Genomic DNA, 27,699 nt, shown 5'->3' on the forward strand with positions numbered 1-27,699 from the left:
CAATTACGATCTCTTCATCCCTGGACTATTTCATAGTGAAATTGAAAGCAGCTCAGCGAAAAACATTTGACCAATCACACGCCAGCAAAGATTTCCTTTGAAGACTACAGAGGGGGCGACGCCTAACAAAAAAGCCACATAGTCGACCACAGTGTATCATTATGCTGCTCTTTTGATGTACATCAAACAACTTAATTACCTGTTCTGTTCTGTTGCCTCCAGTTTTACTATGAGATAGCTAGTCCAGGGGTGTAGAGATCGTATGTGATCGGAACCCCTGGAGTATCGAGGATGGGCCGGGAATCGAGCGGCAATCACATCGCTCGACATTTGGCCGGGCCTTGTACAGGTGTCCTTCGCTGTCCGTAATCTACTAAGGCGGTATTCGTACGATGTCCAGTGAATAGGCCGGTTATCGCCCGGACATCATATGATAATCGGCCGATTAGCATTAGATATGTTAGGTCGATATTCACTGCCTCACCGGCACCCAAAAAATCTCTTTGGAAACAGACGCCGTACGATTACCACACGGCCTCCTTTTTATGTATATTATGTCTGACATATTTTTGACCGGTGTTGTCCGATGTCGGAAAATGGCCCAAACTCCCGATTACCCCCGGATACCGACCGATCATTGTGACCAAAGCATTAATTTTGATGATATTATAATATTATGCAGTACGTGGTGCAGGGAGTTGTCAAGGGACGAAGATGATTTATACACATTTGTACAGTTTTGTGAGAATCCCGCACTTCAACCCCACCCGGTCTAGTAAAATCACTAATCAAGGCTGAAATCTTAGTGTGAAACATTATTTTTCAGTTTATCTACACCATCTAGAAAGAGCTTTATGTAGAAAAACTATTTTAGAAACCACAGGGTCTGAGAATTAGTTACAATTTATATCAATTTGTTTGCTATAAAAAGTGTATACATGTATATATATTGGTTTTAGAGTTTTAATTCTCAGAACCATTTTTTATCCGAAATATCTATAAAGTAGAACCCTAACAATGATGTTTAGTTCTTGGGTTGCCTAGCAGATATATTGAAAGGAATGAGTCTGAAATGTAAATGCGATCAATCGTTTCTTAAATTCGATCACTCCATTCACAGTTTTTTTGTTTTATGTGCCATATTGGGTCAGTATACTAAATTTAGTAGTATATCTACATGATATAAAATAAAAAAAATGTGCGTATCGGAGAACTACGAGCTCTTCCTGATTCACAATTTAAGAAATGTAAATATTCCATTCAAAACACACATTTAACAGAAAAAAAACAGTAAAAGACATACATCGTTTTAGAATTTTAAATGTTAATTTGATAAAGAAACACAACAGTTATTAAACTGAATTGCCTTTGTTTACCATAACAACCTCCTTTCCCTCCACCATTTCCTGAGTGCTATATATTGTGACCTTTTTGCTCGATCCGAGTGTAACTATGAACTGTCCACATCATATCGTCTAAAACATTAAACAAACCAGGACACTACAATCAGAATAAGAATCACTGATAAAAAAACAAGATGGATCTTGAATGTATAGATAGAACAAAAATATATATAGACACGTATAATTGTATGCCGTATTGTGGATGAGATAGAACAACATTATTCCGGTCATAAGGAAAGAAACATAGGGAAGTGAAAATATATATTACTGGTTACCCATGTAATCAGCCTACACGACGGGTGTTTAGAGATGTACACGGTGGTGCCCGAGGGTGATCGCAAAGAGATCGGAGGGTTCCATTCTCATCCATCAGAGTTACTTCCCTTCATTTCACTCTGTCAGTTGGTATTAGCGATAGCTTGACAGCCGATGGGGCCGAGAATGGAGGGTTCGGGCTCGATTCACTAGTATACTTTGAAAACATTATCAGACCAGAATACGATATCCCATGCGTTAGTCTTTTTTATTTGGTCTTTTGATCTACATTCAATTTAGTTTTGACGGTTTTGTTTACATCATCTATTCGGTTTTCGTCAAATCTTAGCACATGATCATGAGCACATACGCATGCATGTTAATGTAGCTTAACTCTGTTCATGCATACATGTAATATTATTTGACTTCTTCGTTACGTATCTCATCGGTCGCCCCATTAATGCTATTCGTATACCAACATTCTAGCTAAAAGAATCTAGAAGCATATACACTTAAATGTTTTCGTGAAATTTTGAATACGAACATAAAAATTAATATCATTGCATGATTTTTTTCTCGAGAAGTTGTTCTATTGGCGGTTGCTGTGGAACCATAGCAAAAAGGGAGTGGGACGACTGGTTCGCCCGTTGTCAGTATAATGTGACCGGGTGGGGTGTGTTGCTTGGTGTCTTCGGCGGCATGCTCCAGTGATATAGCACTATAAAAAGGGCAAAAGTTCCACTATACAAGAAGACACAACATGAATATACCGCAGTCTCCCGAAACACGCACCTCGCACAACATACACGCAACACACCGCATACATGGGAGGCCGTCCTTACATGACCATAGCTGTTAATAGGACGTTAATTAATCAAACAAACAAACAAACAAACAAACAAAAGGAACCATGAATATATATATGAACATATTTGATGTATTAATGGTATCATTGGCGAACCATAAATACAGTATCTCTACCAACGAAAAGATTTTAAAATTCCAAACCACGAAATTAAATTACACGCGAATATTTTTGTTACACACAGTACGCAGTGTTTCACCCCGTCACATCGTAGAATTAGATTGTTACATGTAGATCTACATGTACGTGTCACAGATTATCTTGTATTTTGATAGAACGGACAATGATGTAGTTTGTTCTTGTACCACTGATCGATCTAAGGGAAAACTCTTTAAATAAATTACAGGTGTTAAAGACCAGTCCAAAGCATAGTCATATGCACTTGTATGTTTTTTATGTAACGTCATTGGCAGCCTTGTGACATGACGTCAATGTTCATGACGTATGATTTGACGTCGCTTATTTTGTCATTAATGAATGTAAATGTTGCCTCATTCAAAGTCGCATATCTCTTAAATGGTTTAACCTACGGCTTTAATATTTTGCAAACGTGATTTACACACCATAAAGTAAATAAAAATGTGAAAAAATGAAAATGTGATTTTTGCTCATCTGGGCCCATTTTGTCAGTCGCCGTCACATATTTGAATGAGAATCTAACCGAAAAAAAAATGATTAGACATATATGACATGTTCATGTCGTTAAGATTAACTGATGTCTGGGTTCTATCTGCTTCAGTGATATAGCACTTGCAAAGGGGCAATAGTTTCATTATAAGAGAATATACAGCACGAATGTACTGCAGTTTCCCAAAACACACGCACTTCATACACGCAACACACTACATACATGTGAGGACGTCCTTACCTTATACGACTTTTAATACAACATTTATTAACCAAGCAAACAAAATACACAATTTAATTAACACTAGGTTTGATAAGAGCATCCGACAACATCACATTAGTGGTCAACATCCAGATGACCTTTGGACATAACCAATGAAAGTGCTGCTACCAGAATCTCGCCTGGCGACGATATTGTATAAAAAAGGTGTCAGAATTATTTTTAAATAGATAGTCATCTCGCCCACGAAGCACAATAAAGCTAGATGTTTATGTATATTAGGATGAAATAACGTATACAATTGATGTTAGATGTCGAAAATGCATTTAATCTGAAGTACAGGTGATATAACGGTCATCTCAACACGACTTGGTGTTCAATCACATTATAATATAACAAATCTTACTTAGCGAAATAACTCAAACATGTTATAAAATAACAAAATAACGTATATATATTGTTTGGGTGAGGGATAGGGGATCGTCAGGCAAAACCGGTCCATGGACAATACACATGGATATTACAGTAATCACATAATATAATCCTTGTGCCAGGCCAGATCTTCCGATCAACTCTTAGGCAGGAGTTTTACATGAATTTACCGCAGTCTCTCAAAACACGCACCTCGCACAACATACACGCAACACACCGCATACATGGGAGGCCGTCCTTACATGACCATAGCTGTTAATAGGACGTTAATTAATCAAACAAACAAACAAAGTGATGTAGGCTCATTACTTGCTTCGCTGCAGTACACAACCTGCCGGAAAATGTATTTCATTTTAGTATACAAAAAAGCCGCATAATGCACAATATTTGGCAGATCAACATGGGGCAATCAGGCCGACAAACTGGTCAGATATGTTGATGTGCACGGGATTAACTGATATCACTAAGCCTTTATTATGGCATGGGATACTCTTACTAAAGCCTCTGATCGAGACAGTTCTTTGCCAACCACAAGGACAAGCGACGTTGCTACTCGGCTAACCAGGCTACGGAAGAAAGTGTTACGGTACACATCCTGCAATATAAAAAAGGAACGTGATCACAATTTTATACATATATTTGAATGAGAATCTAACCGAAAAAAAATGATTAGACATATATGACATGTTCATGTCGTTAAGATTAACTGATGTCTGGGTTCTATCTGCTTCAGTGATATAGCACTTGAAAAGGGGCAATAGTTTCATTATAAGAGAATATACAGCACGAATGTACTGCAGTTTCCCAAAACACACGCACTTCATACACGCAACACACTACATACATGTGAGGACGTCCTTACCTTATACGACTTTTAATACAACATTTATTAACCAAGCAAACAAAATACACAATTTAATTAACACTAGGTTTGATAAGAGCATCTGACAACATCACATTAGTGGTCAACATCCAGATGACCTTTGGACATAACCAATGAAAGTGCTGCTACCAGAATCTCGCCTGGCGACGATATTGTATAAAAAAGGTGTCAGAATTATTTTTAAATAGATAGTCATCTCGCCCACGAAGCACAATAAAGCTAGATGTTTATGTATATTAGGATGAAATAACGTATACAATTGATGTTAGATGTCGAAAATGCATTTAATCTGAAGTACAGGTGATATAACGGTCATCTCAACACGACTTGGTGTTCAATCACATTATAATATAACAAATCTTACTTAGCGAAATAACTCAAAACATGTTATAAAATAACAAAATAACGTATATATATTGTTTGGGTGAGGGATAGGGGATCGTCAGGCAAAACCGGTCCATGGACAATACACATGGATATTACAGTAATCACATAATATAATCCTTGTGCCAGGCCAGATCTTCCGATCAACTCTTAGGCAGGAGTTTTACATGAATTTACCGCAGTCTCTCAAAACACGCACCTCGCACAACATACACGCAAAACACACCGCATACATGGGAGGCCGTCCTTACATGACCATAGCTGTTAATAGGACGTTAATTAATCAAACAAACAAACAAAGTGATGTAGGCTCAGTACTTGCTTCGCTGCAGTACACAACCTGCCGGAAAATGTATTTCATTTTAGTATACAAAAAAGCCGCATAATGCACAATATTTGGCAGATCAACATGGGGCAATCAGGCCGACAAACTGGTCAGATATGTTGATGTGCACGGGATTAACTGATATCACTAAGCCTTTATTATGGCATGGGATACTCTTACTAAAGCCTCTGATCGAGACAGTTCTTTGCCAACCACAAGGACAAGCGACGTTGCTACTCGGCTAACCAGGCTACGGAAGAAAGTGTTACGGTACACATCCTGCAATATAAAATAGGAACGTGATCACAATTTTATACATATATTTGAATGAGAATCTAACCGAAAAAAAATGATTAGACATATATGACATGTTCATGTCGTTAAGATTAACTGATGTCTGGGTTCTATCTGCTTCAGTGATATAGCACTTGAAAAGGGGCAATAGTTTCATTATAAGAGAATATACAGCACGAATGTACTGCAGTTTCCCAAAACACACGCACTTCATACACGCAACACACTACATACATGTGAGGACGTCCTTACCTTATACGACTTTTAATACAACATTTATTAACCAAGCAAACAAAATACACAATTTAATTAACACTAGGTTTGATAAGAGCATCTGACAACATCACATTAGTGGTCAACATCCAGATGACCTTTGGACATAACCAATGAAAGTGCTGCTACCAGAATCTCGCCTGGCGACGATATTGTATAAAAAAAGGTGTCAGAATTATTTTTAAATAGATAGTCATCTCGCCCACGAAGCACAATAAAGCTAGATGTTTATGTATATTAGGATGAAATAACGTATACAATTGATGTTAGATGTCGAAAATGCATTTAATCTGAAGTACAGGTGATATAACGGTCATCTCAACACGACTTGGTGTTCAATCACATTATAATATAACAAATCTTACTTAGCGAAATAACTCAAACATGTTATAAAATAACAAAATAACGTATATATATTGTTTGGGTGAGGGATAGGGGATCGTCAGGCAAAACCGGTCCATGGACAATACACATGGATATTACAGTAATCACATAATATAATCCTTGTGCCAGGCCAGATCTTCCGATCAACTCTTAGGCAGGAGTTTTACATGAATTTACCGCAGTCTCTCAAAACACGCACCTCGCACAACATACACGCAACACACCGCATACATGGGAGGCCGTCCTTACATGACCATAGCTGTTAATAGGACGTTAATTAATCAAACAAACAAACAAAGTGATGTAGGCTCATTTCTTGCTTCGCTGCAGTACACAACCTGCCGGAAAATGTATTTCATTTTAGTATACAAAAAAGCCGCATAATGCACAATATTTGGCAGATCAACATGGGGCAATCAGGCCGACAAACTGGTCAGATATGTTGATGTGCACGGGATTAACTGATATCACTAAACAAACAAAGTGATGTAGGCTCATTACTTGCTTCGTTGCAGTACACACAACCTGCCGGAAAATATATTTCATTTTAGTATACAAAAAAGCCGCATAATGCACAATATTTGGCAGATCAACATGGGGCAATCAGGCCGACAAACTGGTCAGATATGTTGATGTGCACGGGATTAACTGATATCACTAAGCCTTTATTATGGCATGGGATACTCTTACTAAAGCCTCTGATCGAGACAGTTCTTTGCCAACCACAAGGACAAGCGACGTTGCTACTCGGCTAACCAGGCTACGGAAGAAAGTGTTACGGTACACATCCTGCAATATAAAAAAGGAACGTGATCACAATTTTATACATATATGTGACGGCGACTGACAAAATGGGCCCAGATGCGGCGATTATGACGTCGGAATAAATGACGTTATAAAGTTACGCAAATTTTTTGTCGACGTCACCACGTTTATTTGCGGAAACTCTCAATAAACTACGTTTCATAAAACCCGCATTTTATGTATAAATTTAACTACCTGTACAGTATCAATACATAATATGAAGGGTAGACTGGTGAGTATCAGGTGATAAGTATATACATGTAAGTACTTTCTAACGAAAATATATAAATAAATGAATAAATATAGCTGCGAACAGTACATTAGAAAAAAATATTGAGATTGTTTTTCTCTTCGTTAGTAGAGATAGCAATTAATATATTCATGGAAATCAATCAAAGATAAGAGTGAAACAAATTCTGATTGATCTCAATCAGTTGTTAATGCAGTTATTCGACTGAAATTCCAATATGCCACATGTCAGGGGATCCGGACAAAATATTTATAAATAAATTTAATCCAGTTAAACATTTTTTAATCTTATCTAGCAATATTGTTTCTCCACGGATATTCTGAAAATTCCACAGGCTTTGCTCTTTCACAAGTTAATATTGTTTTGCAATATGTCGTAACATATTTGAAATAAAATATCGAAAATCAAAGTCGTAAAAGTCTCTAAATTATACCGAAATACATTGATATACATGTAAACAACATATCACGAGTGCGGAAACTTATAATGCAAACCAAAGGTGTTTGACTGTATACATATGTAATTCTAGAGAGAAAGAGAGAGAGAGAGAGAGAGAGTATCTATAGAGCCAAACACCTGTGGATGATCTTTAATTTTGTATTAAAATTTAAAGTTAAGTTTCTGATCAGTGCACAAGATGCCTATTTTCTTGTGGAACTATGCGACGATGATAACAATGAATGCGGTATTTATGGTGGACGTCCGTATAGTTCAGTACTTATGCTTTGGTCACAACCCCTTCCGATTATAAAAAATATCAACCGATCGTGACCAAAACATCAGTAAAGATGTTAGATGGGTTTTACACACTGTGGCTAAAAATGTGGATGAAGGATTTAATTTCTGTCTGGAACAACAGATGTTGTGCAACATCCACAACATTGTCATGTCAAGGTGAGAGTAAAAATGTCGTCCATCTTGCATATTTCTGCTGCAGTTTCCATGATAATTTGGACTTCATTTTCAATTAATTTTTCTTTTCTCATTCACCCAGGGCAATCACTAATTCTTAATTAAATGTATTTATATGTATTTGTAGGTATATATATATGTTAATCGAAGACTGCAGGATTTCAAATTAAAATAAAATTGGTTGAAGATCTCACGACAGTTTCATCATAACTGTATAATTTATCATTTATATATTTAGATTCTATGAATGGTATCTATACATGAATTAACCATTGTGTTAAAACAACACATGGCATCTTCCCAAAACAGTAGTGTTGTGGCTAACCAAACAATATGCAGTATACAAAATATAAAGGCCGTCATCAGGTCCAATACAGTCCTGGTGATATTAATGATATTTATATCAGCGCGATGGAAGTGGATGTATTAAACTTTATTAATGGATCTCTGGCCGTCATGGCAGATGCAACCTGTTAGAGTTAAATAAATACTGACTGTGTGATGGATGGAGACCAGTGAAAAAGATTAAAACATTTCTGAAAAATATATTGGTAAACCCTGTGTGATGGATGATGATTTTGCCAAAGGAGATTATGATATTTGTGAAATAAATTGATAAGCCGAAGTTTAACGCAGGTCAACCACAAATATGAGCTATGTTGTGGGATAACTGGAACCACAAACAGCCGAAATTGTTATGTTTTCTTCCACATGAATTACAGTGGTTTTCATGAGGGTATGGATATGGGAGGTTGTTCATGTGGCACTCATTGGAGGTAACATCCGGTTATTACAATCACCTTATCAGATTTTTCAGACCTCGATCAACACCTACAATTTATCTCCCCCCTTCTGGAGCTCGGCGGGATCCTAGACCATGTGGAGACAGATAAAATCGTTTACGAAATAAAAAATCCTCTTGACCTCTGTATCTTGATGTGTAGGGACACCTGTAAAAGCTTAACTATAGGATGCGACCTCCTTCTCGGATATCACCACATCTCGGGAGTCAGGCTAATTAATGTTATTGTTTACTCTTTAGTTTATATCTTGGTATCTCCAAGACAAGATACAAGTTTATACCACAGGAAATATGAAGACTATAAGATAGGTCGGTATGGTGCCCCGGCGGGAAGTAACGCTGACCTTCCGTTTTGATAGTACTGCCAAAATCCTTAGAAGCGTGCAAGGTTTACTCTAGGCCTTAGCCGAGGAGTAAATGGCTTGCAAATTTAATTTAAGGCATTAAAGGGCCTTTTTTGTGTAAGCCTGAATCATCAAGTTGTCCATGAAAAATAATTTATACAATGTGAGTTAAATTGATACTGTCAGCAGAGGATGTATGTTCTGTGAATGATTGAAACAAAAATTCAAATTTCTTGTCTTTCTTGAATAGTAGTTTAACCTTGTGCTTGGCAATTAGGCTGGGTTCATTACTAATGATGAAAAGATTCCATTTTATGTTTTATAATTAAGAATTTCTATCAGAGATATAATTACTGGAGGTTAATTGTTTTTGTTTTGTTCGTTTCAGGGCGAAGATTCTGACGACGAGGACCAGTGTGCCTTGAGCGATAAATGGAAGTACCAATACAATATTCGACGTTGGTCGAGGAAGGACTTTAACAGCCCGACATCCGACGACCAGAACACGCTGGTGAAGTCCAGTTCTAGTAACGACAGTCTCCTCACAGATCAGAACAGTAATAGTGAAACTGATAACAGTCCAGTTTTGGACACTAAAGTCTATCACACCAAAGGTCAGACCAATGACGATTATTTCGGTGTGAAAACGTCAACGCCGATAAACAACAAGGACAACATGTCGTCTTCAGTGACGAGTCCGAGTTTAAGACGAGCTGCCAGCGACAGAATCAAAGGTGCTAAAAATTTTCTCAAGCGAGTGGAGAGCTTGAAAAATAACAGGAAAACAAAGCGGATCGGAAATAAAAATGGAACCGCCGTAGAAATTAGTGAGCCTGTTATTATGGACAGTGCTAATATGAAGGAGAAAATTAGGCATTTAAACTGCAAGGACTTAAGTCCGTCTTCGGAAAATGGACCAAGTTCCCCAGAAAGCGGGTTAGATCGGGATACAGCAATAGTCAGTTCAGGGGACGTAACTCCTACATCTCCTGAACCATGGTCAGATGAAACGACAAATTACAAGGTGCCAAATAATAATGCCAAATCCCCTTCAGGGTCTTTGTCGCTGCAGGAGCTGTCGGATATCGAAAGTGTCCTGCAGACAACGTCAACGTTTTCAACCTCAAGTACGGACAGTGATGAACCGTTGCTTGGGAGTTCACCCCGGAAACAATGCTCAGTGCGGAGAAATCATAGTGAAAATAATTTAACTGAAGATAATGATTACCAATTACCGCCAAATCGACCCGGACGATTTCCTAAAGAGCTGAGCTCTAGTTACAGTGGTAACGGCATCAAGCATCGGACAGGAAGTTGTAATCTGGGTAGTGACAAATTAAGTAGTTCAGACTCAAGTACTCCGCTGGTCCGAAGGCGGCGAGGGTCAGCTGACCCGAGGCTAGCCGGACATCGGACCAGTTACTATGACAACGTGAAGGAAGAAGAGGATCTGCAATCAACACAAAAGGAACTTGATTTGATTCTTCATAGGCTGTTTCAGGATATTAATGGTTTAAACAAGGCCATTTATGGCGAAGATGCTGGTAGGTATTTCAGAAAATCATTTCTGAACAAATCTCACGTAGTATTTCTTGAATAGAATGTTATAATTTTTGGTTTCCATAGATGTTCTGTTGAATTTTCTTATTCTACATGTAGTGATTGAATACTGAAACGATAACTGATTCTGAATTGTGTCGGTAGTTTTTCTTATGTTCTTTTTGTGATTACTTTTATGAGAAATATCAGTTTTTGTATACATTTTAGTTGAATGATAATTTTAAAATTGATATAATTTTTTCCATTATTTCATTTGTAGAGTTTCTTTCTTTTTTTCTTTCTTTTCATTTCTAGGCAATTAGTATGAGAAAAAAATTGACCTTTTTGTAAGCGTAAGCTCAACAATGGCATGGCTGCCTTTTTTGTTTTGTTTATTTCTATGTTTTCCTTAATTTTTCGAAGCTCTGTTTGACTTTATTATGGACCCTCGTTTGAACTTTATGTTTTCCTTTCAAAAATCCTTTTAGATTCCGTGTATATCGCTTAATAGCAACAACTTTTCAGTTGTTGTATGTCAAGGTCAAAATGTCAACTTCACAACTTGTATCAGCCTCTGTTATGTTTTATTTCTAATACTCTAATATATTTTGTTGCTGATAGTGATGATTTGGTTCATAACAAATGTATTAGGCATGTCGTAGGACTGATGAACTGATCCCGAAATAATTATTGATGTTGTGACAAATGTGCCCTGTAGGTATTGTCAGTTGAGAATCATCAATATTTGAATAGAGTTATCTCCCTTCCTGTAACATAACATATGTAGGATTAATATCAGTTCCAGTGAGTACAATTCAATGAAGTTACAAAAGGATTACAATGAAATGAAGTAGAGTTATAAAAGGGTGGTCAACAATTGTTTAGTCGATTATAAAAAAAATAGAAATCATCGGAAAAAAATCCTTACAAATTATATGTGTGAATGGTAACATGATTTATAAGGCATTTATGGGGCTAGACATTATAAACAAAACTGGGATAAGTCAGGATAGAGTCAACTTAAGGTGAACGATTCAGACTTTTGTTTTTTTAATCTGTATTTTGCATGAGTCGAGGTGTTTAAATAAATGTTGGTGGTTAATTGCTATAGAGCCCTGTTAGTGTGTATGGACTGGATAGATTTAGTGTATTGTATATGTCACGCTATACCCCTGCTTCAATGTTGTACTATACAATTACTTACCTGACCTATAGAAAATTTGTATACAACATGAAAATGTACCTTCCGAATTTTAACACCATATGATTTTCCGGTTGATTTATAATCTTTGACATAGCCTCTTCCCAGACCTTTTCCCCCATAATTTTCTTGTAGAATTTATCAATTAAGATTATATGCTTTTGTAAGCAAGTTTTCAAGTTGACCTACATTTCTTAAGAAATATATGTTGGTGAAATTTATCTTGTGCTTTCAGCATAACTTTGATCACATATTGTTTTTCTAGATAAGTCACACATGAAAGTGACCTACTTGAGTTAAGGATAAGAACAGCAATAAAACCAGGTGTAAATTATCAACGGTTTGACCTTAACGACCTTTCAAAATAATAGAGGCAGCGATATATTGTCATTATAGATAGTTTTTACGATGTCACTAATTCAATATTTGATAAAATTCTTCTGAAGAGATTACTTTTATGTTCGAAATACTCTACCCTTATCAAAATGTTAACGCCATATTTTATCGATGACAAAAATAGATAGTGAGGAATTCAGTATGAGTAAACATGTGGTGTATGATATCACAGACTGCTTGGTCACATATATGTATGGAGGGCACTCAAAAACCACTCAAACCGTCTTCAATAACTAGAAGTATTAGCAGGCTTCTCCAAAATGTCGTACAAGATATATTTTGTCCAATGTCTTAAGGGCAAAGTGGCTACTCGTCTTGGTATTAGTATTATCGGAAATGATCGGATAAGTTGATAACTGTTTATCATATCCTCAAGTGTTAAATTCCAAACCTGGACAAACACATACTTGCTAGAAAAGTGTATCTTTGCTTGAAAAACTGTCGCGTCATTCAACCTTTAAACTTGAGTCACTAAAGTTTTTGAGAGGATAAAATGTTAAAAGTGCAGATAAAAACTGTTTATCTTAATGGTACATGTTACTTGAGCTTTTTATCAAAGCTAGACAATATTGTCCAGTGACTAAACTGGACACAATAACGAGTCCTAATTGCTATATTTTACATGAACAGGATATGCGACCCCTGTTTTCCTCGTGTCCTGAACCCATGTCGGACAGGCCATGCCCATGTTACTGGGCGTTGTCCATTAATCCAGTCGTCTATGACCACAAAGTAACATTCGATAAAAACATCTGCTCCACATGGAGTCCCTTTTTGTGCTATTTTAGGGAGTTCAGTGAAACCCTTTCAGGTATTAAGGAACTGTTTATAGGTAAAATTTCAAACAAATGCTACAAGCACCCAGTTACCCTCTTCGATAGGTTCATACAGTCGAAGGGGTTACAGTTCAAATGAGTGTTGAAAAATGGCCTTAGCGTGGAAAAAATGTGTGACTGTCATGTTTTATTATCATGCAATCTGTTTGCACCGAGATGACCTCGGCGGTTTTCAGTGAATAAAAATAGTACTATTGTCCATGATTATTCTTAATGTAGTTTTCTCATGTGATATGTAAATTTAAACAATTCTTAGTACAATTACCTGACATATTTATATTCTTGATGACCCTTTGACCTATATAGCTACGACCTCATAAAATTTCTCAACTTTTTCCTCCTGTGGAAAATTAGATACAAGGTAATACATAATGATTGAATATTTTTATTATTTATGATTTTATTACCTTTGACCTCTTCAATTTTAAATTGTAACCTTTGTACCTTTTGACCTCATGTATTTTGAATTGTAACCTTTGACCTTTTCTTTAACAGCTGATGTAGAGCTCCCTCCTTCACTCCAAAATAGTTTAAATCTGAACAGCCTTGACCTTGAGGATGGACAAGAGATAAGCGGCATTAATTCCAGCGACTTTGATCATGATCATGACGTCACTGGTGGTACGGCGTCCTCCCCCGAGAGCAGCGATCATGACATTCCAGGAGAAGATACATCACATGACGATTCCACAGAACAGGTCATCTACCGCGAGAGGCGAGACTCGGGGGTCGGGTCTTCACTCACACGAACCCCTAGGTAACATACAGACACAGCTTCCATTCAAATACTGAATCTAAAAATACATGTTATAATGGCTCTGAGAGTATTCCGAGATAATGCAATATTTTCAAATCAGAACCCAGCATCATGAAAAATTCTTAAATTGAAATTTCCTATTAGAGAGCATTACAGATTTTTAAGGAAGACTTGTTTACTTTAGAGTTTTCCTTAACTTCTATAATGCTTTCCTATGGGGAATTTTAGGTTAAGGAATGCCATAATGTTAGCTAAGGAATGTTTGTGAAACTGGGACCAGGAAATTCACTTACATGTCTTGAAATAATCTCAGTTTTTGACAACAATATCATACTATGTGGTGTGTTTATACACTGGTCTACTCTAGTGAGAGGCCTGGCCCATAATTGCCATCAAGGTCATATTAGCCCTGTATAATTAATGCTTCTTTATTACAAGATTTCAGAACATTCTTTATTTCTCTATTTCTTTATTGCAGTGACCGAAGACGATACCGGATACGCTGGCACAGTTTTCAAAAGTCGCATCGACCGAGCTACGGAAATGAAAACATCCAGCTTACGTGTCTATCTATCTGTCAGCTGATGGTTTTACAGAAACTCTCACTCATCAAGCTCACTGCACTCATAGAAAAATACTCTCCTAACCGACCCGGCTGGAACTGGACGGTCCCTCGCTTCATGAAGAGGCACAAAGTGCCCGACTACAAGGATAAGGTGGTGTTCGGTGTGCCCCTATTAGTGACGCTACAGAGAACGGGCCAGCCCCTCCCACAGTGTATACTCCACGCAATGCGCTACCTCCGCAAAACCTCCCCCGAAGCTGTTGGTATCTTCCGTAAACCTGGTGTACGGTCCCGTATACAGAAGCTGAAAAATGAACTTGAGGCAAATCCAGGTGCGTTGGAAAATAAAGAGATCTAGTTTTGTAAAGGATCTAGCGAACCAGTGTTATAAGCAAGAATGTTGTTTTTGTTTAAAGTAGCACTATTAGTTAATTACCAATGTCTGTAAACGAATTGAAAATCATGATAAATAGCCACCCCTGTAAGGCTATATGCCAATTTAACTTTCGTATTCTTGATAGTTTTTTTCTCAATTTTAATAAATTGTCTTCAGAATGAAGCATTAATTATGTTAGTTTAGGTCTTAAATAAATAATAATTAATCTCCAAGAATTTGTGAGATAACTTTTGTATCAAGAAATCGACATTAGATTCTCTGATTGAGTGTAATATTGATTTCTTCCTTTCACCATGTTTATAGCTGTATAGATCAGTAAGGATAAATTATATAGGTAAATGTGTTATACTACCTATGGGAGTGGTCCTTTCTTCCTACAAGCTGTGATGTATACATCTGTGACCAGTACAATAGCCATGATTACTGTCACAGCCCATATACATAAAATCAGTTTGTACTTTACCACGCTTACCTGTCATATCAACTCTGAATTTATTTTACTTTGAGTGCTATTGCTCTTTTGAAGTTTTTGATAAATGTTTTTCTTTTCGTCAATTTATGGAACTTTGTGTGATGTTTTTAAGAAATCTGTAAAAAAATATTTTGAAAAAGCAAGCCTAATCTTTTGGATTATTTATTGGGGGGGGGGGGGAATAATTACAATCTGGCCATTGAATAACCGCTCAAAGGGAAATAACTCTCATTTACTTAAGAGGAGAATAAACTGGAATTATTAGAATACATAGAACAAACTGAATATTTGCTAAGATGATAAAAAAGCTTGGTTTAAATCACAATTACATTTTAATTTGATTAACTTTAATACTTCAATCTTGTATGATTTTATATTTTCTTACTCTCTTTATTTTCCCCTGTAGAAATGGTGTGTTTTGAGGACGTACAGGACTATGATGTTGCAGATCTCCTAAAACAGTATTTCCGAGACCTCCCAGAGTGTCTCCTCACCAACAAACTCTCCGAGATCTTCATAAATATCTTCATCTGTAAGTTGACATCACAGATCCAAACACTAAAAAATATTTGATATTATTGAAAAGAAATCAAGAAAATTTGCCCTGGCAGTAATCTCTACATCTTGTCAATTAAAATCTAAAAGGTAAATCATAAATGCTATTAATGAATGCACATGATATGAATGATAACCTGAGTGATTATATTAATTGTATGAGAATAAAAATTTGAAATTGTCCTGTTTCCAGATTTACCAGCTGACCAGAGGGTTGAAGCCCTTCAGTCTTCAGTACTACTTCTTCCTGATGAGAATCGTGAAGTTCTGGAGTCTCTCCTTCTTTTCCTGTCCGATATCTCCCAGCATGCATCAGAACACCAGGTAGCAATTCGTTTTCGTCCTCTTCCTGTCAAATATTTCCCAGCATGCATCAGAATGTCGTGGATAAAATTCCAAAATGTGTTGATTAGTATATTCAGTAGGTTGCAGTTAATGATAACTAAAATGGATGTAAAAGATATGACGATTATAGAAAGAAATATGTCAAACAATCTTTTTCTTATTTAATTTTGTCAAAACTAACAGTTTTTATTTTCCTGAACAGATGACAGCCAGTAACTTGGCAGTATGCCTCGCGCCCTCACTGTTCATGATGGGTGGTTACAAGATTGGAAGTCAAAGTCCCAGTCCACGCCGCCCTAGGAAAAATCTCGGTGTTCCCGATACTCGCGAGCTGTTGGAACAGAAAGCTGCACACGAGTGTCTCACGACGATGATTGTGGAATGTAAAAAGATCTTCACGGTAAGTTGTGATTTTGAAATGTTACAGAAATAAAGACTGTATTAAACATGTGCCATTTGTTTTGATAAACTTTTAAAATTAATTTGAAATATATGACATTGTTTTGTAAGATATATACAAACAGAAATTTAAAAAAAAAAAAAAAAAAAAAAAAAAAAGGCTATTGTCTTTCAAATTTAGGCAATAAATGAACGTAAAATTCTAAAATACTGAAAATTATTCATTAGAAAGATTCTATAAAAATACAAGTTGGGTTATTTTTGCATTGCCTGTTCAGAGTCACTGCAGCTTTTGTAGGTTTACATTTAGTAATAAAACTGTTTATACTTCACAGATATCTACGAGTACCTTGAGCAAGTGTCGTTTCTCCTACATCGAGCAGGGTAACCCTGTCACTATGGAGGAGTACAAAATGAGGTCAACAGAGGATGTTCCAGGGTACCAGTCAGATGTAGAGACTTGTATACAGGGACTACAGAAGGTAATTAGTAGCCTCAAAACAGATTAATTGAAAAATCTATTTCAATTAGTAAACTTTGGACCAATTCAGGATCTTTTTTAAATAGAAAAGTAAAACCTTTTTAGAAATATTCTATGTCTCATCTTGTCTCAACTTTAAAATCAATATTGCTCGTTATTTAACCATAGGTTTGTGTTTTATCTCGCAGCACTCTTTTCCCTACTACCATCACATGATATATCTTAAAATGACCAAAATGGTCAAATAGGCTCTTGATTTAATAGAATTTAACGAAATAAATGAAGGCATTAGGTTACTTGATGAAATCTCAAACACTCTACTTACCAATGATATTTCTGAATTAAGTATATTGACTGAATTGAGGGATATTGTGATAATTCATGTTGAATATTGATAGTTAAAACATTATACTTGTTTCATTTATTTAGGAATCTCATGACAAGTTCCGTGGCTGGGTTTCCGCGTCTTGTAGTCACGGTATCGATGTATCGTACAAGAAGGTGGCTGACGGTCATCCGCTGCGTCTTTGGAAGTTCCAAGTGGACGTGGAAGCTCCTCCTGATGTTGTTCTAGAAAAGCTCAAGAATGAGAGGTAGGGATCAAGTAAAATTGAACTAACAGCCATAATTCCTCTAGAATTCAGCATTCCTGAATTCCTTTATGTTCTTTCTCTAGAAAGATCGCAAATTTTAATGGTATAGAATTTCACAAAATACTTGTATAAAGTTATCCAGTGGCTGCTAAAACCTTATAAGAAATGTTACTAGCTTTCTGTTGCAAAATTAAATAGGTGATTGTCAAATTGATAGGAAATATAGTGTTATACTGTGATGACTAAACCTGGATTTAATTGCTGCAGAATTTCACAACACACCTTGAATTAAAATGTTTCTTTTGGATATTCTACACTGTGCAATGAATCTAGTTTTAAGTCCTGTGTTTTCGATAGTTATATTATATTTTAAGTGTTTCTTTTTACACAGACAACAGTGGGACGAGGATCTACTGAAGTGGCGATGTATCGAGAATCTTGACCAACAGACTGATGTGTTCCAATACTCTCGCAATTCCATGCCCCCACATCCTAGTCGGGACTTTGTCGTCCTCAGGTGAGTTGTCTCCCCTTAGAAGGCTCATACAAATTTAGTTTTCATAGATTTTAATATATTCCCGAATAATATGTCTATTTTTGCTGAGCTATGTTGGAACATGTTTTGAATTACAAAACAAGAAGTTTTGTTTTCAAGAATATTTTTTGATGGTTTAAAAAGGAGAGAAAATTTTAAAGTAAAATTTCTTTAAATCAATTTATTTTGTTTCTAAAAATTTCAAACAAAATATTTGTTATCAAAGGTCTTGGAGGACAGACCTTCCCAAGGGTGCGTGCTGCCTGGTGTCGTTTTCTGTAGAACATCCCAAAGCCGAGCTGCTAGGTGGTGTTCGGTCTGTGGAGCTGGCTTCACATTTCCTGATGGAACCCTGCGGCACTGGCAAATCGCGGATTACTCACATCACCCGAGTCGACCTTAGGTGGGTATAGTAGACAGTTAAATTAACCTCTTGAAGGAGTCCAAAATTCTAAAAAAAAATAAAATTCATATTTCACTCTCATCATCTTGATAATATCTCAGAAATACCCAATTAAAACTTCAATATAATATTATCTGAACCAATTTCTTTAGTAAAATAGTTGTCCAATTGAAAAACTTCACATTTACCCAATTAAAAATCAAGACATATGATTTGAATAGTATATTAAAGCAATTACTGTGATATTCATTTTAAAAATGTTGAAAACTTTTATTAGATAATTTTATTGGAAAAGACAGTGAAGCACAATCTGTATAGATATTATGCCGCTGTAAAGTGTATATAAGGTAGTACATAATGTAAAAGCAATGCTACATCAGGCACTACATGCTTTTTCAAGTGAACAGTCCACAAGGATGGCTAAAGTCGGTAAAAATGGTGTGAATGTATCCAGTATAATTTCTTATGAAACGGAAAAATAAAATCTCTCGCCAAAATTTGTCTGCGTACGAAGAAATTAATTTAAAGTATAGGAATCCTAATACGTCCTCCCGGCTGACTATGTCCATGGTTACATTTACACGCAGCCTCGCTTTCAATGCTTTCAACTTTCCTTTACTTTAATGGTCAGAACTGGGAAACGTAAGCAGAACTTGGCCGTCGTATTAATATGTGAGAACTTTTGGAAGGCCAATGAACGCATTTAGACTGGTTTTCTTTGCCCGACTATTCACTTTAAGATGTTCTCATTAATTATCTCTAATATGTGATATTTCTGTTTACAGGGGCCGTACGTCCGAGTGGTACAAGCGATCATTTGGTCACATCACGTGTGGAATGTTAGAAAGAATCAGAGACTCATTTAAACAAACATCAGAGGGACCTGATCGTGAGTCAACAGTGTAACTAGGTTACTGTGGCAACGAATAACATTACAAAATCGTGACAGACTAGATGTGATTGCCATGGTTACTTACCACAAAGATGCCAACATACTTGAGATATCGTTTTATTTGGAGATCTCCATTCATTTCTTCAGAGCGGTTTGGCTTTTGTCCGCTGCTACTTCACTATAGCCCCCGGACGTGATGAAAGTGCATGGCGACGGACTCCAGTAAAATGACGTCTTACTCAAGGAAGATATTAAACTAGTGCTTATCTGACTTTGTTACATACAGAGACAAAAGACATTTTCTTTGCGAAGGAGGTTCAAGAAAAAACATTTGTCTGAAAATTTGAGGGTACAATTTATGTTTGTTAGCAATGAACGTGCTGGAACACGAATTTCCTCATGAAGCATGTATTTAAACGAAACTACTCTAAGTGGTTGCTATGGTAACAGACTGACCTTGTTATGGCCAGAGGGTATACATAGCGGAGGAGATAACAGGTGAAAATCCTCATTTTATGATATTTTTAAGTAATTGCATTTATGATATTATTAGGTCACAGCATTTGTCTGTGTTATTATTGTATGACAGGTTTAATGTTTATCTGAAGTTGTTAAAAATATCTGGAACAAGGGCATGTTATATTGTACAATTGTTCAGGAAACACAAATGTCAATAGAAATCTTAATTAAACTGAGCAAGAGTTGTTTTTAAAAAAATGTTTGGTTAAAAACTCATTCACCCCTGAAAACAAATGTGGACTATTCTTGTTCAAATACAAGAACAGTTCATTGTTCAATTCAAGGGGTGAATGGGACGTAATCTCACTATTTGAACTTATTGTAATTTTAACCGAGGAATTAAAAAGTATTAGCAAGCATACTTAAATATTGAAGATGAAAAGTAAAGATTCATTTATGTATGGTGTCAGCATAGTATATCATTGATATAAACAGGATATGGTTTTCCTGGAAAAAATGGTTTTTTAATATGCTTGTTGTACATCTACAAAATTATACAGTAGTTTTCATTGTACCTTTATCTACATCAGCTTAAAAGTTGTGTATGAGCGAGTAATGTGAACATAAGATTGTTTATATTGAAAATGTAGTGCGATCATGACTAAGCTATTTGGAATTAAGACAAAATTCATTGATATTAAATTTTCTGTGCCAAATTTTGTTAATTGTGTAGAGCATGAATTTGATCATGTTCAGAAATTACAAGATCTTTAAAAAAAAAAAATTTCATAAGAAAGAATTATAGATAATTTGGTAGTTTTAAAGTTTATAATTTCCAAAATCATGATTTTATGGTACTTAGGGGTACAACGAAATTTACTGGGGGGGGGGGGGAAAGATCTACAAATGTTTTGATGAGATCCATTATTTAAATATTGTAATGTGCCGTTTTCTCTTTCACTTTTTTTTTCATGAGCATACATTTTTCAATAATTGTGTATTATTCTTTTCCAATTATTGTTGATAAACATCTTTTTAATCCTTCATAAATATTTTGTGTCGAATATGAGCTCAGAAAAGTGCATTTATGGCCAAAGAATTTAACATAGGACAGGGAGATAAAATGGAAAACCAAGAACCAGAATAGTATTTTAAATAGTAATATTTATGGAACAGTCCACACAGTACAACTACCCTGTCACCCCTAATAGGCCTCACATGGTATAGCCCTATAGCTTTGTCAGGGACAAGATATTCTCACATACTCCACGATCCTTAGGGGTCCAAATATGCTGCTGGGAAAACAGTTTGCAATGGACACAGTGATATAATTATTTCTTTTGTGTTGGTCATTGTTTTAGAAAAGCTAATTTTTGTAGAATGTGTAGTTGTTCTTTAATTTATTTTATCAATGTCGTTGAAACCTCAGGATTAAAATTGAAATGGCAAGTGCATGACGATATGGTACCTTAATGATATTTGGAAAAAATGCGTTCGTATGATTGCTTGCATATTTAATATGAACAGCCCATAAAGATTGATTCCTTTGAATTAGCAGACCTTTGTAGAAACTTTGATGTTTAGCTTAGGTTTAAAACATGTTTTTAGCTAACCAAAAGAGTCCTTTAACTTGCCAAAATATTTATTTAAAAAAAAAATAATTTTGCAATTAGACAGGTGTTGATGAATTAAATTCTTAAACTTCACTGCCAGTGTAGAAAAATTGTCTTAGGAAAGAGGGGAAATCCACTCAAATGTTATTATCAGTAAGTAACCAAATAGAGAGCAAAGGGAAATAACTCTAATCCAGAGGATTTGGTCTTCCATGAAGCTTTTATTTAAACTGTAGAATTTCAAAAATCGGAAGGGACTGGGACCATAACTTAACTTAACGAAATATTGAAAGCATTGTATAGAGATATGTATGATTATTGATGGGGGACCAAGCTATGAAAGGGAATGTTGGGGAATGTGACTGGGTTAATTTGACTGTGTGTATATCAGAGATGTACTATAAAGAGAATCTAGTGCTGGGCTGAACTGACGAGGTGAAATTAGCATTACTAGTTAGATAGATTTTTTTTTTCAGATCAGCAGCTCACATTTCCACTTTGTGGAGATTTGATTTTTTTTTTTTTTTTTTTTTTAACTTTGGTGCTAGTCACAGTTTGTTAATGTATATTGTTGTAAAATGTTAGAGCATTCATGTGTACTCTTTTCTCAGTCCCAGTCCATTATTTTATGTGCTGTTATTCCCGGTTTTAGACGATTGTCTGCAGAAATCATTTTAATCTTTATAATCATGATAATATTGAAAAAAATAGGGGTTTTCTATTACTTCTGATATTTAAAAATGAAGGAGAAACTGAATTCTCAGCAGAACGTGTTTCAGCATGATTAAATTCCAAGATTTCTATAAGTCTTGTTTTTAAAAATGGCAGAAAAATATTACGCATTTAAATTTGAACTCATATTCAGTAAGCTCACAGTTTTTGCAGTTTTAATATCTGGAATGTTTTTCAAAATAATTTTGAAAAATGGGGGATCTAAATTTGTGGAGTAATCAATGACAAATAAAAGTTATTTGAGCTGAAGAAAATTCCTATATAATCTTTACCCTGTATAAACAGTGATTAATTTTACCATTGTGATATTCAGTGTATTACACAGTCTCTTGAGATGTTTTTAGGGGGAGCACTGGTATCAGACAGTGCAGATAAATGGAGAAGTGTAGAGAATAATACAAAGTCCTGTGTCTATCCTACACTACTGGTGTCCATGTCATTACCGTAGTAAAATCCTACAGAATATTGTTAAGATTATATTAAGTATTGTTATAAGTTTCTGATACATTCAGCAACACACATCCAATATGCCAATCAACCTTTTTAAATTGATTAAAAGTATTTATATTCAAAATTTTGATAAATCTTTACATTGCAAGTTTTGAAATTATGAGAAAGTTTGTTGCATTTTTATGTATTTTCCAAATTATTCATTCAAATAAATGTCAATTTCATTGACGCTTTAATATTTGATTTCTTTAAATAAAATATGACTGGAAGCTGGCAAATAGAGAAACATTTATATTGATATAAAGAAATTTTACATAAATTTGAACTAAATAATTAATTCCATTTTAGATTGATTTGAAATTGATATAGGTAAGGGAAAAAGGTTGGTCTTGTTGTAATGACATGGACGCTAAGTAGGTTTGATATGGTACAGTGTGTTTTATGTTATATATTGCCAGTATATAGTCATTGATATTGATGTTATCTACATTCATTACTTATATATATATATATTGTTGCCAGATGTAAATTCAGTGTGAACCTCAGTGTCGGACTCTACATAATTCCTTGTACCCTGTTATTATCGTATGCTATTATTATTATTATGGTGACATTGAAAGTCATTGTTTCATTTACTAAACAACTCTATATATTGACTTAAATAAATATGCTCTAAAATATAGATTTTATCTTTATTATTATTTGACGACAATACCTAACGTTTTCGTTTATACGGTTGGACCTAGTTGTTCGTTTGTGAATTAATGATAGATCTGTTGATTTATATTGTATTCAGATGAGCGTTGACAAAGCCCTTGTAGGCTTGTATTATTTATTAATTTATAGATTTAGACTTGAAATAACAACTTTCACAAACGGTCCAACACGAGTCCAACTCTACCATTCAAAGGTGTACACCAGGGAGATGCCATTTGGCCCTTGCTTTTCACCATTAAAATGGTAAATACCTGGTAATATGATTTAACATGAAGTTATCTTTTTAAAACAATGGTCTAGAGCAAGCAAGTCATTTTGATTGTCCATTCTGTGATTAATCCATTAATTGGAGAAAAAAAACAAGAAAAGCAAGTAACAAATAGAACCATTTTATGTTATACTGTAATGGAGAAATAAGAATAAAGCGTACACATGATGACAAAAGCAAACAAAACAAGGAAGTAGGCATCCATCAGACTCTCACCGAAGCTATGATTCCCTGTGGAGTCTCCATCTTAAAGTGAGGAGAATGAAGGAAGCAATGAAAACAAGAGGCCCAGAGGTCTTAACCGTCACTTGAGTGCTGATACAGAAAGAACATACAAAGTTGGTTCAAATCTATAACAAGAGGCCCATGGGCCTTAACGGTCATCTGACTATAAGTACAATACAACATAGTCGTTTAAAGATTTAAGCCTATTTGACCCCTGTGACCTTGATTAAAGGTCAAGGTAATTCATTTGAACAAACTTGGTAGCCCTTCATCCAAGCATGTCAAAGGCCCAAATATCAGGTCTCTAGGCCTCTTAGTTATTGACACGAAGTTGTTTAAAGGATTTTAGCCTATTTGACCCCTGTGATCTTGTAAAAAGGTCAAGGTCCTTCATTTAAACAAACTTGGTAGCCCTTCATCCAAGCATGTCAAAGGCCAAATATCAGGTCTCTAGGCCTCTTAGTTATTGACAAGAAGTTGTTTAAAGGATATTAGCCCATTTGACCTCTGTGGCCTTGAATGAAGGTCAAGGTCATTCATTTGAACAAACTTGGTAGCCCTTCATCCCAGCATGTCACAGACCCAATATCAGTACCCTGGGCCTTCTGGTTCTTGAAAAGAAGTCGTTTAAAGATTTTAGCCTATTTGACCCCCGTGACCTTGAATGAAGGTCAAGGTCATTTATTTGAACAAACTTGGTAGCCCTTCATCCCAGCATGCCACAGGCCTAATATCAAGTCTCTAGGCCTCTTAGTTATTCACTAGAAGTTGTTTAAAGGATTTTAGCCTTTTTGACCCCTGTGACCTTGAATGAAGGTCAAGGTCATTTATTTGAACAAACTTGGTAGCCCTTCATCCCAGCTTCCTACAGGCCAAATATCAGTACCCTGGGCCTTCTGGTTCTTGAGAAGAAGTCGTTTAAAGATTCTAGCCTTTTTGACCCCTGTGACCTTGAATGAAGGTCACAGGTACTGACCGCTGGCCGGTGGTTTTTCTCCGGGTACTCCGACTTCCCTCCACCAACAAACCTGGCACGTCCTTACATGACCCTGGCTGTTAATAGGACGTAAAACTAAACAAACCAAAAAAAAATTTGAAATAGAATGTTTAGCTAACCAACTAACCAACCAACCAATCCAATGGTTTCTGTACGCAATTATTCAATGCACATAACATTCACTGCTAGGTTAGTACATTTTTAGTAGGGGGAAAAAGAGACTTGTGTTAGGAGGATGAACAGTGAAATATCAAATAAATAACATATTATAACCCTCTATTAGCAGTATTACTTGATAATTATTATGCTTTTGCTGTCAAACATAATGATATTTAAAAAACTAATCAAAGAATATAAAATGATGATATCTTCAAGTACAACTAAAATGACCCAATACTGACAACGGGCCAACCAGTCGTCCCACTCCCTGTATGCTGAGCGCTAAGCAGGAGTAGAAACTACCACTTTTAAAGACTTTGGTGTGTCTCGGCTAGGGGACAGAACCCAGAGCCTTCCCCACAGGGGCGAACGCTCAACTCAAGGCCAAAAGTGAGGCGGTGCCAAGGGAGGCATTAGGAAAGATAAAGTCAGCTAGGAAGAAGAGAAAAGATAAGATCCTAAATTTAGTCGCCTTTTACGATCATGCAATAGGGGCAGCAGGTACAATTCTAATGCCCTACCTGCAGATAAATAACATATTATAACCCTCTATTAGCAGTATTACTTGATAATTATTATGCTTTTGCTGTCAAACATAATGATATTTTAAAAACTAATCAAAGAATATAAAATGATGATATCTTCAAGTACAACTAAAATGACCCAATACTGAGGACATACAGATGTATATGCAAAGAACAGTAGCTGCTCAAGGGAGATTACTCCTCAAGTCTTCTCTTTTCATTCTTCAGAACTACATCTAAAAAAAAAATCCAGACCAATTTAATAAACAATAAATAGTTCTATTTCAACAAGAGGCCCATGGGCCTTAACGGTCATCTGACTATTAGTACAATACAACATAGTTGTTTAAAAATTTTAGCCTATTTGACCCGTGACTTTGATTGAAGGTCAAGGTAATTCATTTGAACAAACTTTGTAGCCCTTCATCCCAGCATGCCACAGGCCTAATATCAGGTCTCTAGGCCTCTTAGTTATTCACAAGAAGTTTTTAAAGGGTTTTAGCCTATTTGACCCCTGTGACCTTGAATGAAGGTCAAGGTCATTTATTTGAACAAACTTGGTAGCCCTTCATCCCAGCATGCTACAGGCCCAATATCAGTACCCTGGGCCTTCTGGTTCTTGAGAAGAAGTCGTTTAAAGATTTTAGCCTATTTGACCCCTATGACCTTGAATGAAGGTCAAGGTCATTTATTTGAACAAACTTGGTAGCCCTTCATCCCAGCATGCCACAGGCCTAATATCAGGTCTCTAGGCCTCTTAGTTATTCACAAGAAGTTTTTAAAGGGTTTTAGCCTATTTGACCCCTGTGACCTTGAATGAGGTCAAGGTTCATTTATTTGAACAAACTTGGTAGCCCTTCATCCCAGCATGCTACTGGCCCAATATCAGTACCCTGGGCCTTCTGGTTCTTGAGAAGTAGTCGTTTAAAGATTTTAGCCTATTTGACCCCATGACCTTGAATGAAGGTCAAGGTAATCTATTTGAACAAACTTGGAAGCCCTTCATCCCAGCATGCCACAGGCCTAACATTAGGTCTCAAGGCCTCTTAGTTATTCACAAGAAGTTTTTTAAAGGATTTTAGCCTCATATTTGACCCCTGTGACCTTGGATGAAGGTCAAGGTCATTTATTTGAACAAACTTGGTAGCCCTTCATCCCAGCATGTCACAGGCCCAATATCAGTACCCTGGGCCTTCTGGTTCTTGAGAAGAAGTCGTTTAAAGATTTTAGCCTATTTGACCCCTGTGACCTTGAATGAAGGTCAAGGTAATTCATTTGAACAAACTTGGTAGCCCTTCATCCCAGCATGTGAAGTATGGATGACAATATCATCCTCTCAACATTTTCTCGGATTTCTTTTTAACTTCATGTTTATTTTCGGTTTTTTCATTGCTGAGGCTTCATTTGTTTGTTTTGTTTGATAGCATGTTTTAAGTGCTAGGTGCGAGTATTTAACTGTTTGCCTACTTTATAACATGCCAGGGTCATTATACTGATAACAGGCGTAAGGACACGGCCTAATGGGACAGAAGCCAGGGCCTACCTCACGATGGGGCGATCCTCAACCAAAGGCAAAAGTGAGGCGGTGTATGTGGTGTCAGTAGCCAGGGTCATGCTGTAGGGTACAATTCTAAAGGTTACGGCCATGGTTTTTGGTCCCTTTTATGGAATGTGTATGTGGTGGTGTAGCTAGACAATCTTTTTTTGGTCATGTACAGGACAGTTATCAGGA

At 36.1% G+C, this 27,699-nt stretch overlaps 1 protein-coding gene across 1 annotated transcript; it reads left to right on the forward strand.

Annotated features, from left to right (window-relative positions):
• Positions 1-8,722: 8,722 nt before the first annotated feature.
• Positions 8,723-23,759, forward strand: LOC138327121 (rho GTPase-activating protein 7-like). The gene is made up of 12 exons (XM_069273105.1): positions 8,723-8,734; positions 9,846-11,001; positions 13,925-14,186; positions 14,665-15,083; positions 16,027-16,152; positions 16,369-16,499; positions 16,723-16,920; positions 17,255-17,401; positions 17,830-17,993; positions 18,385-18,510; positions 18,755-18,931; positions 19,717-23,759. The coding sequence occupies exons 1-12, from the start codon at positions 8,723-8,725 to the stop codon at positions 19,835-19,837; spliced, it is 3,039 nt and encodes a 1,012-aa protein (XP_069129206.1). The 3' UTR covers positions 19,838-23,759.
• The last annotated feature ends 3,940 nt before the right edge of the window (positions 23,760-27,699 follow it).

The sequence above is a fragment of the Argopecten irradians genome, chromosome 7 (assembly GCF_041381155.1).
Source record: "Argopecten irradians isolate NY chromosome 7, Ai_NY, whole genome shotgun sequence".
In the NCBI taxonomy this organism is placed as follows: domain Eukaryota; kingdom Metazoa; phylum Mollusca; class Bivalvia; order Pectinida; family Pectinidae; genus Argopecten; species Argopecten irradians.